This window comes from Mustelus asterias, chromosome 9 (genome assembly GCF_964213995.1).
Source record: "Mustelus asterias chromosome 9, sMusAst1.hap1.1, whole genome shotgun sequence".
NCBI lineage: Eukaryota > Metazoa > Chordata > Chondrichthyes > Carcharhiniformes > Triakidae > Mustelus > Mustelus asterias.
Window position 1 is genome coordinate 21,793,484 of NC_135809.1, and position 16,254 is coordinate 21,809,737.

A 16,254-nucleotide genomic window follows, 5' to 3' on the forward strand; every position below is an offset into this window, starting at 1 on the left:
TGTGTCATTTGCAAATTTAACAGCCATACATTTGATCCTGTCATCTAAGTCATTAATATAGATTGTAAATATCAGAGGTAGGTTCTTTACGCAGAGAGTGGTTGGGGTGTGGAATGGACTGCCTGCAGTGATAGTGGAGTCAGACACTTTAGGAACATTCAAGCGGTTATTGGATAGGCACATGGAGCACACCAGGATGATAGGGAGTGGGATAGCTTGATCTTGGTTTCAGATAAAGCTCGGCACAACATCGTGGGCCGAAGGGCCTGTTCTGTGCTGTACTGTTCTATGTTCTATGTTCTATAAATATTTGAGGCCTTAACAATGATCCCTGCAGCACTACACTTGTCACATCTCGCCAACCCAAAAATCACCCATATGCCTAATCTGTTTCTTATTAGCGAACCAATCCCCTGTCATTCTAACATGATACTCCTTTCACCATGAGCTCTTGTTTTGTGTGGCAACTTGTCAAATTCCTTCTGGAAATCTTAGTATACCACATTCACAGCTTCTTCTTTATCCATTTTGCTTGCACTTCCTCAAAAAGCTCCAATAAATGAGCCAAATATGATTTCCCTTTCACAAAACCATGCTCACTAGTCCCTGCTTTCTGCCTCCCTTCTTTCTCGAATAGAGGAGTTACATTGTCTGCCTCTTCTTTCAATTTGATACTATCTTTAATTCCTTTGTTAGCCACAGGTAGTATGTCCTTTCCCGAGAGTCTTTCTCGCTGGAATCCATCTTTGCTCACCGTATGATACAAATATTAATAACATGATAAAACTGTATGGCCAGAACTCTTCCTCCTCGCCTGCTCCAATTCTGTGGCGGGCAAGGGTCTGACAACAGAAATCTCTGTTGACCTCGGCCAGGAATTTCCGGTCTTGCCTGAGCGAGGCCGTAAAACCCTTCCCCAATAGTTCTATCACACAGCTTTGTTGTCATCCCAATACATGTGAGTTCTCCTGATAATTGTGGGGAAAAGATTAGTTCATATAGTGCCTGTGCAGACCATGTCAGCTTCCTTAGGAGCAGAGCCTCATGCTGCACAATAACCTCCCAACAAGCTCTAATAACACCTTATCCAACATTTAAGGATCAACTGCATGCCATGTGTGTCAAAATTCCTCTCTATAAGCCCTACTTTCTGCTGTCCCAAATTTTGGTTACATTTTTCTGTCAGTATTTACAATTATAAATGATGATGTCAACGTTTTCTACTCCACTTTTGTAAATTCTGGCCACTAGATAACCCTGCATAATCAGTTTCTGAAACTGCTTTCTGTCTTCAGTAGAAATTGGTTTGCGTTGCACCCAACTATTGGGTGTAAAATATGTGCAAAGTATTTTGCCATGGGCCTTCCTATGCCTGAATTAGGCAGATTCATCCCACTTCTAAATTTATGTAGGTGGGTGGTTAGTGTCTAGAAGCCCTGGATGGCTGCCTGAAAATTGCATTATGTCTATTTAACTATGTGTAATCGGGATATAATGCCTATTAAAGGACCTTTTAGTGAAGTTAATCACCCCATGAGAGGGAACAACATTGAGCCCAAAGTCAGATACATTAGTTTAAAAGTTCCTATGGAGCCAGGAGCAGCAGGAGTGCACCTGTAACTCCATGGCTGAATTTTACGTTGCGTTCCAATTTTGACATGAAAGAAGACTGATGTGCACTATGTTGAGACATAACAAAGCCAGAGAAAAATTTAAAGCATTTGAAAGTCAGGGTACATAATTTTGCAGCATACATTAAACAGAAGAGTCTTTACCCTTAAAGTTAAGAATTAAATCTAACTAAAATTTGGAAAATAAAGTGTATGCTCATATTACATTTTTATGTTTTTAGATGCAATCGTATGGAGCAATGATCGTGTCATCAGGTGGATCCTATCCATCGGCCTTCGTGACTATGCAAACAACCTCATGGAAAGTGGTGTTCACGGAGCACTCCTGGCCTTGGATGAAAACTTTGACTACAACAGTTTGGCGTTAATACTTCAAATTCCCACACAAAATACACAGGTAAACTTAGCCTTGCCTGAAATATTTTAGTAAGAAGTCTCACAACACCAGGTTAAAGTCCAACAGGTTTATTTGGTAGCAAATACCATAAGCTTTCGGAGCAATTTGCTACCAAATAAACCTGTTGGACTTTAACCTGGTGTTGTGAGACTTCTTACTGTGCTTACCCCAGTCCAACGCCGGCATCTCCACATCATGAAATATTTTAGGCATTTTTTTCAACCCCTTCATTTTAAAGTATAGTTTCACTCTTACACATTGGAAAATATTACTGCATTAAGGTAGGATAATATTGCATTTATAAACTGTCCTTTTGGCTTCTAATACTTAAGCTAGCATTAGGAGAACACAATTATGCTCAGTCTGTCATAGAAACATAGAAAAACTACCGCACAAACAGGCCCTTCAGCCCACAAGTTGTGCCGAACACATTCCTACCTTCGAGACCTACCTATAACCCTCCATCCTATTAAGCTCCATGTACTCATCCAGGAGTCTCTTAAAAGACCCTATTGAGTTCGCCTCCATCACCACTGACAGCAGCCGATTCCACTCGCCCACCACCCTCTGTGTGAAAAACTTACCCCTAACATCTCCCCTGTACCTACCCCCCAGCACCTTAAACCTGTGTCCTCTCATAGCAGACATTTCCACCCTGGGAAAAAGCCTCCGAGAGTCCACCCGATCTATGCCTCTCAACATCTTATACACCTCTATTAGGTCTCCTCTCATCCTTCGTCTCTCCAAGGAGAAAAGACCGAGCTCCCTCAGCCTATCCTCATAAGGCATGCCACTCAATCCAGGCAACATCCTTGTAAATCTCCTCTGCACCCTTTCAATCTTTTCCACATCCTTCCTATAGTGAGGCGACCAGAACTGAGCACAGTACTCCAAGTGGGGTCTGACGAGGGTCTTATGTAGCTGCATCATTATCCCCGGACTCCTAAACTCAATCCCTCGATTGATAAAGGCCAGCACACCATATGCCTTCTTAACCACATCCTCCACCTGCGGGGCCGATTTCAGAGTCCTATGGGCCGGGATCCCAAGGTCCTTCTGATCCTCTACCGTACTAAGGGTCTTTCCCTTTATATTGTACTCCTTCATCCCATTTGTCCTACCAAAATGGACCATGACGCATTTATCTGGGTTGAAGTCCATCTGCCACTTGTCCGCCCAGTCTTGCATCCTATCTATGTCCCTCTGTAACTTCTGACATCCCTCCAGACTATCCACAACCCCACCAACCTTCGTGTCGTCGGCAAACGTACCAACCCATCCCTCCGCTTCCTCATCCAGGTCATTTATGAAAATGACAAGCAGCAAGGGTCCCAGAACAGATCCCTGGGGCACACCACTGGTGACCGACCTTCATTTAGAAAAAGACCCATCTATGCCCACTCTCTGCCTCCTTTGGGCAAGCCAGTTCTGGATCCACCGGGCAGCAGCCCCATGGATCCCATGCCCTCTCACTTTTTCTAGAAGCCTTGCATGGGGGACCTTATCGAACGCCTTGCTAAAATCCATATAAACCACATCTACCGCCTTCCCTTCGTCAATGTGTTTAGTCACATTTTCGAAGAACTCCACCAGGCTCGTAAGGCACGATCTGCCCTTGACAAAGCCATGCTGAGTATTCTTGAGCATACTAAACCTCTCTAAATGCTCATATATCCTGTCCCTCAGGATCTTCTCCATCAGTTTACCAACCACTGAGGTTAGACTCACCGGTCGGTAATTACCTGGGCTATCCCTATTCCCCTTCTTGAAAATAGGAACCACATCCGCAATCCTCCAATCCTCCGGCACCTCTCCCGTCTCCATTGACGACGCAAAGATCATCGCCAGAGGTTCTGCAATCTCCTCCCTCGCCTCCCACAGTAACCTGGGGTACAACCCATCCGGACCCGGCGACTTATCTATCTTGATGCCATTCAAAGATTCCAGCACAACCTCTTTCTAAAAGTCCACAAACTCAATCCTTTCAGTCCACCGCACGCCCGCAGTACATCCACCCAGGTCCTTCTCCTCTGTGAAAACCGAGGCATTTCTACTGGTTCCGTACAGACTTTCCCGCCTTCACCTTTTATAGGTCCTATTCCGTCACATCTCATCCTTTTACTCTTCACATATTTATAGAACGCTTTAGGGTTCTCCTTAATCCTACCTGCCAGGGCCTTCTCGTGACCCCTTCTGGCTCTCCTAATTTCCTTCTTTAGTCCCTTCCTACAAGCCGTATACTCTTCTAAATCCCTATCTTCGCCAAGCTCTCTGAGCCTTTTGTACGCTTTCCTTTTCTTCTCGACTGTCCTTCACGAACTTTTGGTATTTAAGATTGTTCCGACAATATTGTTTATGTTCAAGCAAAATCATTATTAAATTGGCATGTTTTCTCTGGTAAGAAGTAAGGATGATCAGTGAGTGCAGTCAGTTGAATTTTGGTTGCTGATTTCAGTGTGCACCCGGCCTTTGCTATCCCTAATCTAGGAGTGTTCGTTTCTGGCATTAATGTTATTTCAAACATATTGATCAATATAAAGCAACCAAAATGTGAATTCAATCACTGCCAATTTTTAAATATTCAAGAATTGTAACATAATGTCACATCTTGCTTTTATTCTTTAAGATGTTCATGTAAATTCCTGTGGGCTGATATTGGCCGAAAAACTCAGCTCAGTACTGTTCATTGTTTCAGCATTACAGGAGCTAATTAATGTTAAAAATGGCATTGAATTGCTCTTGACCACTTCCAGAATGGTCCACACCAATTGCCATGCTGTGGAGGGCAATAGTGTGAGTGTTTGTGTACCAGAAGTATGTAGCATGGGCAGATTATGACATCATGCAATATTCAGTGCTGATTTCACACATGACCTCCTATTTTAGACTTTGCCACTCCAATTAGAATCCTCTCTTAAACACACAAAGCTAAAACATTTTCAGCAGCACCAGGGATCACCATCAGCACTATTCAAAGGCATCAAATTCCAACTTGCAGGTGCGTTATTTTAAACTGTTTACCTGTTGATGCAGAGAAATATGGCTTTCTTCCGAATGCCTATAGAAAGTAGACAGTCATCCCAAAATATCACTGGGACATCATCTATTCTTCTTTTCCTGAAAAGCTTATGGAATATTGCCATTTTTTTCCTTCACCGTCTAAGTTAATTGAAATCTCAGATCTTCAGTGCGTTTTCAGTTTTTGATACAGCAGTGGAGGACACAGCTGTAACAGTCATCCTTGGAGTTGAAGATGATTTCACTTCTGAAGCTTCTTCACGGAGTCTTTTGAGGGAGCAACACGTTTCACAGATCACCCTGAGTTCTTCCCTTCTGGCCCCAGAGGATCCAAAGGTCGATTCTCTTCAGTCTTCTCCTTTAGATCCATCTTTCACTCAAAAGTCTTTGTTCTCCTTGCAGTTCAGTCATCCTGTAACCTACACTCTGCTTTCTAGCAATGCTGACAAATATGCTGATAAAGTGTCCCATTGTGCAAATTATGATGTCCTATCAGATGCATATATACTTGCTGATCTTTGACTTTGATTGAAATTGCTAGATTTGCAGAAATGCTTGAAATGTCCAGTTTTATCACATTAGAAGCATTCTATGACCCTGCTGGGCAGTCTTGCTGACTATGTTAGATTTTCGTGCCTCAATACAAGTATCTCAAAATGGCTGGCAAAGTGGACTTTCCTGCCCTTTTACTTGGTTTAGCGGGCTTCCTTATGAATTTGGCTGCTGCTTATGCAACTACCAAATCCACAGAATCATGCAAAGCCTCGGATTCACCACAAATAACAGCCCGATTAAATGTTCTAAGCTTAGTCTGCCTTGCATACTGGACCACTTGATCCAAAGTAAGATCATCTGTGGTCACAAGAAAGTCAGAGAGTTTCTCATCCTAGCCACCCATGGCTCTGTATCATGGGTTAGTCTGTCCTTCAGTATCCCCATCTAACGAGGCGATAAAGATCGGTTAGGAAAAATTCAGTCATTCCCCAGCATTATGAGCGCTGCCTAAAACATGCTTATTCAATTACTAAGTTTTGCCTTGAGCTAAAATAGGTGTCAACGGCTTTAAGAATGGAGTCAAAATCCATGGTGGACTCATGTACATCCTGCCTTAGGAGAAAGTTGTCTGCTACTGGACCTACTGCATTAAAAAAAGGAACTAACATGAAGCTTTTGCTCCTTCTCTTGAACACCTGATACTGCTCGGTACCAGAGAATATAGTGTTTCCGTAACTCCTACTGCTGGTCTCTCTCTGGGGCCTCAAGGCAAAAAACAGGCGGAACAAGAACAGGGACTGCTCACTAGGTATGGCCATTGTTACCTCTCTCCAGTGTGCCTCCTTCTTCCATTGAAAATTCTCAAGCTGCTTTCAAAGATTTCTTCACTCTGCGGTTCCTTTAGAAACACTGCTGTATCTTTTATATCAGCTGCCACCATGTTCTGAGATAGATTCTACTACCTTGGACTCTAGGCATGGGACGGTAGACTTACTCTGGTATCTGCTTAACATTTGTCCACTAATACTACCTCTAACCACATTACAAAGTAGGCATATTGCTCCTAGGCATGATTCTAACCTCTTTTTTTGAGAGAGTCTAACACATAACTGACTGATGTCAGGGGTACATCATCATTTACGTCATACATTAGCTTTACCCATCAGCTAACCCTTGATACTACAATTTCATTCAGTCCATGTGATGTCATGAAATGGCTGAAGGTACTAGTTGCATCATAGCTTTTGTGTTTTGACAACATCCCAGTAATAGTACTGAAAGATGGTATTGACTACGCCCTGGTTCAAGCTATACCAGTCTAGCTACGACATTGGCATCTACTTGGTCATGCTGCCCAAGTATGTCCTGCCCACAAAAAGCAGGACAAATCCAGTCTGGTCAACTACCTCCTCATTAGTACATTCTCTATTTTCAGCAAGTTGTTTGAAGATGTCATTAATAGTACTATTAAGCCTCATTTACAAACAATAACCTGATCACTAATATTCAGTTTACCTGCCACTCGACACCTGTCCTCATTTCAGCCTTAGTCCAAACATGGACAGAGGAGTTGAACTCAAGAGGTGAGGTTAGAGTCACTCTTCTTGAATTCAAGGAAGCATTTGACCTAGTGTGGCATAAAGGAGCCCAAGCAAACCTGAAGTCAATGGGAATCAGAGAGAAAGTGTTCCATTCGGAGTCAAGGAAGATGGTTGCGGTGTTGGAGGCTAATCATCTCAGCCCCAAGACATCACTGAAGGAATTCCTCAGGGTAGTGTCCTAGCCGAACCATTTTCAGCTGCTTTACCAATTACCTTCCCTCCATCATAAAGTGGAAATATTCATTGATGATTGCACAGAGTTCAATATCATTTGCAACTGCTCAAATACTGAAGCAGTCCATTTCCATTTGCAGCAAGGCCTGGACAACATTCAGGCTTGAGCTGAACATGCCAGGGCTTGTAGCATTCATGCCACACAAGTGCCAGTCAATAACTATCACCAACATCCAAAAGAGAAAATGCTGGAAAATCTCAGCAGGTCTGGCAGCATCTGTTAGGAGAGGAAATAGCTGACATTTTGAGTCCAGATGACCCTTTGTCAAAGCTGACACCAACTATTACTATCACCAACAAGATAGAATCTAACCAGCTCCCCTTGACGTTCAAAAACATTACCTTTGCTGAATCCCCACCAGCAATATCCTGATGGTTAATATCAACCAGAAAATAACCTGGGCTAGCCATATAAATACTTTCTGACTCCCCAAAGCTAGTCCAACATCTACAAAGGAGTGAGTCAGGATGGCATACTCTCCTATTGTCTGGATAAGTATGGCTCTAACAACATTCAAGATGCTAGATACAATACAAGACAATACTGGAAATAATCAACACCCCATCCACTAGCTGAACCATTCATTCCCTCCACAACTGATGTACAGTGGCAACAATGTGCACCTTCTACAAGATGCACTGCAACAACATGCCAGGGCTCCTTCAAAAGGATCTTATAAATCCGTGATCCCTACCATGTCGAAAAACAAGGGCAGAAAACACATGGGAACTCCACCACTAGTAAGTTCCCCTCAAGCCACACAGCATTCTGACTTGGAACTTTATCCGCCTGCCATTTCTAACCTGTCATTGGATTGCAATCCTGGAACTCCTTTCCTAACATCACTGGAGGTCTACCTGCGCCAGTTGGACTGCAGCAATTCAAGAACACGTTTCACCACCACCTTCTCAAGAGACTTGCCAGAATCACATAAAAGAATGTTAAAAATGCTATGGCCTAACTAGTGTTTTATACAGTTCTAACTTCTTTGCGCTTGTATATATGGTGAAGTAATCACTAGGATATAAAATTTGAAGATGTGTTAACTGACCAATCGTGTAAGGGCATTGAACTTCTGGCACTGCATCCAGGTCCTCAGGGCCAGACTCCTGGCAGTGACCTCTGTGACTTCCTGGTGTTGCTGACATGGCAGCATTTGTTGCCCATCCCTAATTGCCTTGTTCGGACACTTAAGAGTCAACCACATCGCTGTGGGCCTGATGTCACATGTAGACCAGACCAGGTAATTAGTGAATCAGTTGGTTTTTACAACAGTCTATGATCGTTTCAACATAGAATAGAATCCCTACAGTATCGAAGGAGGCCATTCGGCCCATTGGGCCTGCAAAGACAACAATCCCACCCTATCACTGTAACCCCACATATTTACCCTGCTAATCCCCCCCCGAAACTAGGGTCAATTTAGCATGGCCAATCAATCTAACCCGCACATCTTTGGACTGTGGGAAGAAATCAGAGCACCCAGAGGAAACTCACACAGACAAGGGGAGAATGTGAAAACTCCACACAGACAGTGACCCAAGCCGGAAATCAAACCAGGGTCCGTGACGCTGTGAGGCAGCAGTGCGAACCACTGTGCCACCCCTGGTCACAACTGTAGATGTGTAGAAATTGTAGATTGCACAAATGGTCATAATTACTGAATCTAGCTTTCAATTTCAAATATTATAAATTCAACCTAAATCCACCAGCTGCCAGGTGGCATTTGAATCCATGTCTCCAGAACAATAGCCTGGGTTTGCTGGATCACTAATTCCAGTGACATTACCAATATGCCACCACATCTCAACAATAAACATAGGGTGGGATTTTTCACCTTCCACTCCCCCTCCCCCCCTCACACCACACCCCCACTCCGTGGCATGTTTTGCAGCGGTGGAGTCAGCAGTCAGCCCACCATTGTCTGGCAGCGGGACCTTCTGATCCTGCCACTGTCAATGGGGTTTCTCATTGTTTGCGCCCTCCACCACTGAGAGCCCACGGTGGGTGTAATCACCAGAAGATCCCGCTGGCGGGAACGGGAAGAAAACCCTACCCTTTTTTAAAAAATGGCTTTTTTTATTCATTCATGAGATTTGCAGTTTGCTGACTTTGCCCATAATGGGCATAAACATGATGTCAATACATTTTAATCAAATTAAATGTAATTAAACACCCCCCTCACTGGATTTTCCCCCCTCATGAGATTTCCATATCGTCACGTCGGCGAGATTCACAACAGGTTCACTCAGGTGTGAACTTGTCGAGGGATTCCCTCCGGGGATGCAAAGGTCAGTATAGCCCCCACGAGAGAGAGACATGGCCAGGCAATGCCCCCTGCCTTTTCCCCCAGCACAGGTTGGCACTGTCAGGTTGGCATTTTGATAGTTCACAGGCTATGCATTTGGTGCCCTCTGACCATTCTCTCCTTGAGCTCTTACTCCTGAATGTGATAACCATCAATGACATATCTGCTCATGTGGAGATGTAAACTGCTGCATGAACAATTTATGTTAGATCTCTGATTAAATTTTCAAATTTTCTTTCCTAAAGCTAACATTTGTATGGTGGTAAGAAAATAACCCGTGTTTGTATTTATCCCACCCACCCTGAGAAAAACGACAATTGTTTTCTTGAAACTTCTTAAATCTTTTTTGTGGACTATTTTGCAAGCATCTGTATACCCTGCAGCAAATGATAAAAAAAGAAGAAAAATCTTTGACAACAAAAACAGAAAATGCTGGAAAATCTTTTGCTGCTTTCTTGCTCACGCCTGGTTTGATTTCCTAAATTTAACCTTACTGATACATATTCTAAACTAAACTCTTGCATGAATATTAAAATGATTATTTGATTCAATTCAGATTTAAAATGATTAATTAAATACTTCCTTCTTCTTCAGGCAAGACAGGTCCTTGAAAGAGAATATAATAACCTTCTTGCACTCGGGACAGAGAGAGCTCTTGAAGATGTAAGTAATTTCCCCATGCTATATTGTGATTTTAAGCAATGATTGTTAGTGAAGCCATTTTAAAAACATGCATGAAGGTGGTATTTAACTCATCCCTCCTGGTGAGTTAAGAAGCAGGGTGGGCATTTAATTTGGTAGACTAGTAATGGGTGGGGTCCCTGCCACCTTCCAACCTCCATCATGCCAATTGAGACCCTTATGTGGAGAATTCAGTCATGATAAGGACATCGCAGGCACCTCTGTGCATTCTGCCTGCCTGACACTCAGCTGTGAGGAAAGGAAAGACAACCATCTAATTTATTATCAACCATTTTGTTTACATATATTATCACAAGGATGATGAGAAAAACTTTCAGCGAAGACCTTCCTGGAGAAAACAGTTCCCTTCACGTGAAGTTCATGGAATCAGCATGATGCCTGGATCCTCTGAAACACTTCCTGCAGGTTTCAGATTAACAACCACATCTACAAAAAGATCCTCTGATGGTTTGTATTATTAAATTGCACATGTACCTTTGTAATTATCAAAATATCCAGCAACTGTTGTTGCCAGATCCAATTTGAACCTCTCTCTTAACCAATGGAGGTGTTAGGCTTCCCTCAAAGTAGATGGTATTGTGGCTATTGATCTCAAAATAATAGCTATCTGTTACCCCAATTTAAAGTGTTACTTTATATTTCACTATTTTTGCAACAGCCCATGGGGATTTTACAGCTGTTTGCAGTGCATCTGTAATGCACAAATAGCACAGAAAGTATGGCATGTAAATTGGTCTGTTTTGTGCCAATCGCAAGTTTTCACAGGCTTTCTTGCACTTTTGAACTTTTTTGTGATTTACCAGTTGAGTACTCTGTGTCCTCATTTATATATCGCACATCAGATTGAGGGTCAGTTACACTGCGGCTATAAATTTTCTCAGTTTGCACTATTAATGCATTCTGGTTAAGTTAGACTGTAATATCAGGCTCAGCAAATGCTAGAATCATCTGATGAAGGTGAAAGTGAGGAGATTTTGAGCCTAAGGACTGAATGTTTGCTACTGAAGCAGGTTTGTTTCCAGGTCTCCCGTGGGAAACTGATTGAATTTTGGCCTGGGAAGTCCTCAATGATAGAAAGATGGGTTTCCTGTCTGCTTAAAGCAAGTGGCAGTGGTAATGGAGGCAGGTCAGATAAAATATGGGACCCATTTGGATTCCTCACAGCAATCATCACAGAAGCTGCTGGGTGTCCTCAGGGAAAATTCTGCTGACTGTCCCAAAGCCTTCTGTCTCACCAGAGGGAAAGGAGATGCTACAGGGAATCTGGTGGCCTGGCATTCGGGACAGAGCTTCCCTTTGCTTCATCAATGACAATCTGGATCTAATTTTGGAGGCTGCGAGAGAGAGATCCTCTTCCTGGAGGATGGCGAGGGAGGCCACCTCATCCTGCAACAAATAAGGGCACCTCTCTGTTAAGTGTCACAGAATCAGAATCACAGGATCTTTACAGTGCAGAAGGAGGCCATTTGGACCATCGAGCCTGCACTGGCCTTCTGAAAGAGCATTCTACCTACTTCCCTGCCACAATCTTTCTTTTCAGATAGGAATCCTATTCATTTTACATTACCTTGATTCAACCTGCCACCACCCTTTCAGGGAGTTCATTCCAACCACTCTTTGGGTGAAAAAATATTTCCTCACATCACTTTAACTCCTCTTGCCCATTAGTTTGAATCTGTGCACTCTATCTCTTGACATACTCTTGAAAGGGAACAGTTTCTCACTATTTACCCAGTCCATACCCCACAGGATCTTGAATACCTTTATCAAGTTTCCTCTCAGCCTTCTTTTCTCAATTCCCTCTGCTTTCTCTTACTTCTCCTCTCACATCTTCTGCTCCTCCTACTTCCATGATCAGCTATCTCTTCCCAGAGCCTCATTGTCCTCAAGTACACACTTCTCTGGAGGACCATGTAATAAGCAGTAGACCACCACAATGGCTTGCAGGTGGTACTGGAAGAACCCAGTGACTAGAAGAAGCAGCAACAGAAATTATTGTGGGACAAGGACTGTGTGGGAAAGAAAAAGACCAACAGAACTCGGATAAAGGCTACTATGAAGGAAGGCCATGGAGAAAACCTTATCTTTATCAGAGTGCTTCGATCATGTGGAAGGCTTGGATCAACCAAGATGTGGCAGAACTGGCGTCATAGATTTACCAGGTACAGGACAACTTCAGGACTAGCAAAGAAGAATAGCAAAGGACAGGTCAGTACCCTTTTTTTTAATGTAATGAAGAAGTCAGCAAAGCCTTTAACACTTATTTTATTGTTAGAAGAAACACCATTATAGAGAGGGCAAAATTCAATAGACATACCAAAAGACCAGGAGAGACTGTAGATTACTTCATTACCGATTTTAATCGACTTGCTGAGATTTGCGAATATGGACCGAGAGATGAATTAATTCAGGATCACGTTTTTGCAGAAGCCGTGCAGGAGACTTGATCATATTTTCTGCACTCAAGGGAACATTTGGCCCTATCAAAGGCTGTGTAGTTAACAAAACAGGTCAAAGTGAGAAAACAAAATCAGATATTTATTTAAGGCAACAAAAAAATCTTGGGGAAAAAAAACCACCTGACACAGTGCGATTTGGGAGTAGGGAGTACAGGAGTAGCAGCACACCTAATCCAAAACAGAGAAAGAGTAAATAGGGTGGTAGCTGCCAATGTTCAGTGTTCTCATTATGGTGGGGAAAGGTTTCATTTGCACATAAGATGTCCCGCCACGAGTGCAGAGTGCCATTCCTGCAAGAGCCATGATCTTATTAGATGGTGGAGCAAGCTCAATGAGCTAAAAGGTCTACTCTTGCCCCTAGTTTGTATGGCTTGTGCTCCAGAATTAGCTGCACCCTTAACAAGCTGTTCCAGTACAGCTACAATACTGGCATCTACCCAGTGATGTGGAAAACTGCCCAGGTATGTCCTATGCACAAAAAAGCAGGACAAATCCAACCCAGCCAATTACCAATCTATCATTCGACATGTGATCATCAGCAAAGGGATGGAATGTGTCATCAACAGTCCTACCAAGCAGCACCTATTCAGGAACAACATGCTGAATGACACTCGGATGAGTTCTGCCAGGGACACTCAGCAGCTGACCTCATTAAAGTGTGACACTAGTGTGCCTTTAAGAAATGTTTTTTTTAAATTATATTCTCTGCAGATTGTAAGCAGGTTTTTTCATTGTGGCACTGACTGCCTGCTTAGCAGTCCTTTTATTGCTGCATCAATGGTTTAAACAGTTTTGTTTATTTTTACTCTGGGCCTCAGGTACTTTCTGGGATTTTTTTCTGACCCTGAATTGTTGGAGGAAGAATGATTGACAAGTCAGGTGACAAGGGTTCTTTCATTTTCCGTTTTGGGCTGCTGGCTTCTATTTTAGTTTAAAGGTGTTTGAACATCAGACTGAAAAGCAGTGGTTCTCTCTCCCTGGTACTGTAAATTCTGCTAGCTAAGCAGGAAGCAGGTCTTCTTGCCTTCCTGGACTGAGAATTCTATCTGTTGCAGTGGTCTGCTGGCTGCAAGCTAGAGACCAATAGTGGCATTTTCTATACCTCGAGGGCTGCTAAAAGCTACAAGGCTGGGAAGTCAGAGTTTCAATTCTCCAACCAAAGAACTAAATTCCAGCATCACATGAGCAATCGTATTTTCTGTGCTGAACCTGTAGCAGGTGTATGTTTATAGGGAAGTTTGGTTGAACATTTCATTGAATTGTTAAGGTTAATACAATATCCTGATTTTTTTTTCTTGTTTGTAATTGGTAAAAGTTATTGTTATATGTTAACTGTATTCTTAAATAAACTTTGTTTGATGAACGCTCCCTCGTGGGTCATTTGAATCATACCTGAAGTGAAACATATCATGCTTAACCCTAGCCAAATTCAAATTGCAAAACATATGATCCAGGCAGACTTCATAAAACACTTTGGAGTTTTTGACCTGAATTATAACGGAACTTTTGGTTCAAGCAGGACAAGAAGCTGAACTCAATATGTGAGGTGAAAGTGACTGCCCTTGACATCAAGGCTGCATTTTATAGAATGTAACATCAAGGAACCTTTACAAAACTAGAGTCAAGGAGAATCAGGGGAAAACTCTTCACTGGTTGGAGTCATACCTGGCACAAAGGAAATGATTGTAGTTGTTGGAGGTTAACCCTCTCAGTTCCAGGACATTGCTGCAGAAGCACCTCAAGGTAGTGCCCTGAATCAACCATCTTCAGCTGCTTCATCAATTACTTACCTTCCATCATAGAGTCTGAAGTGTGAACGTTCACTGATAACTGCACAATGTTCAGTATCATTTGTGATTATTCAGATACTGAGGCAGTGCATGCATATGCAGCAATACCTGGACAACATTCAGCCTTGGGCTGGTAGGCAAGTAACATTCACGCTACACAAGTGGCAGGCAATGACCATCTCCAACAAGAGAGAATCCAAACATCTGCTCTTGGCATTCAATGGTGTTACCATCATTAAATCCCCCACTGTCAACATCCAACAGAAACTGAACTGGACTAACCATATTAATGCAGTGGCTACAATAACAGGTCAGAAGCTGGGAATTCTGCAATGATTAACTCACCTCCTGACTCCCCAGAAGTCCAACATCTACAAGGAACAATTCAGGAGTGTGATGCAATACTCTCCACTTGCCTGGATGAGTGGTGCTCCACTAACACTCAAGAAGCTGGACACCATCCAAGGCAAAGCAGCCACTTTTTTTGGCACCACATACATAATCACAAAATCTACTTGCGTCACCGTGGCAACAGCGTAAACCATCTACAAGATCCATTGCAGCATCTCACCAAGGCTCCTTTGACAGCACCTTCCAATCCTGTGTACACTATCAGCTAGAAAGACAAGGGCAGCAGATGCATAGGAACCCGCACCTACAAGTTCCCTCCATGCCATTCATCATCTTGACTTTGAAGCATACCTTCACTGCCATTGGGTCAAAATCCTGGAACTCCATTCCGAATAGTACTATTGGGTGTATCTGCACTACATGGACAGCAGCAGTTCAAGAATGGGGCTAACCCACTCAAATGCAATTTGGAATGGGCAATAAATACCAGACTAGCCAGCCACAGTCACAGCCTGTAAAATAATAATAAAAAAGAGGGCATCAGTGACCAGCGAGTTGAAGTGGTGTGCAGCCATTTTTGAGACGCCACAATATCAGGAGCTGATCCTTGCAAGGAAGCAGATGCGAAAAAGTTCAAGGTCACAGTGATATTGACAGCCAGTGGCAGACAAAGTGACAGTGCTGAAATTTGTAAGGCCTATGGAGGCAAGAGCACAAATGTCTGGAACCATCTCGTGGAAAGTTGTAGACTCCTGTGACACTGGTTCGTAATCATCTCCAGGAAGCACATCTTCAGTGGTAGATCCTGTACTGAGGGTTGGCCTCCATTGCCTTCCCACTGCTCTTTCCCCTATCAGTGCCCTCTGATACCCAAGATACTTCTCTTCCTTTGGAGGGTGTTGCCCTTCATCATCACTAAGCCCAAAACCTGATAATAGCGCCTCTCTTCCCAGTGTGGAGACTTTCTTCTGGGCGGGTGGCTACCCAATTGTCTTTGTTGCCTATTCTTATTCCCTTATGATACCTGAGAGAATGTCAATCCCATTCAGTGCCTGACACTAAATGTCCACTCACTTTACACAACACCAAGGGCACCACCTTACCTTATGCCAAATTCCCCCTTTGCCCTCAACCTTCTTCTGGGGCTGTGGTGATGCCCTGGGCAGACAGGACTGTCTCCCTAACTCATAGAAACCTGGAAAATGGAGCAGGAGTAGTCCATTTGGCCCTTCAAACCTGCTGCACTATTCAGTACGACAATGTCTGA

The 16,254-nt window shown here is 43.1% G+C and overlaps 1 protein-coding gene across 1 annotated transcript in view; it reads left to right on the forward strand.

The window, feature by feature from the left end:
* Positions 1 to 16,254, forward strand: part of ppfia2 (PTPRF interacting protein alpha 2) — a 411,670-nt gene that overhangs the window by 375,701 nt on the left and 19,715 nt on the right. Inside the window, exons 25-27 of the mRNA XM_078221160.1 lie at positions 1,853 to 2,028; positions 10,280 to 10,348; positions 10,684 to 10,834. Of these exons, the coding sequence (XP_078077286.1) occupies positions 1,853 to 2,028; positions 10,280 to 10,348; positions 10,684 to 10,834 (396 nt within the window). The remainder of the gene's footprint in view (positions 1 to 1,852; positions 2,029 to 10,279; positions 10,349 to 10,683; positions 10,835 to 16,254) is intronic.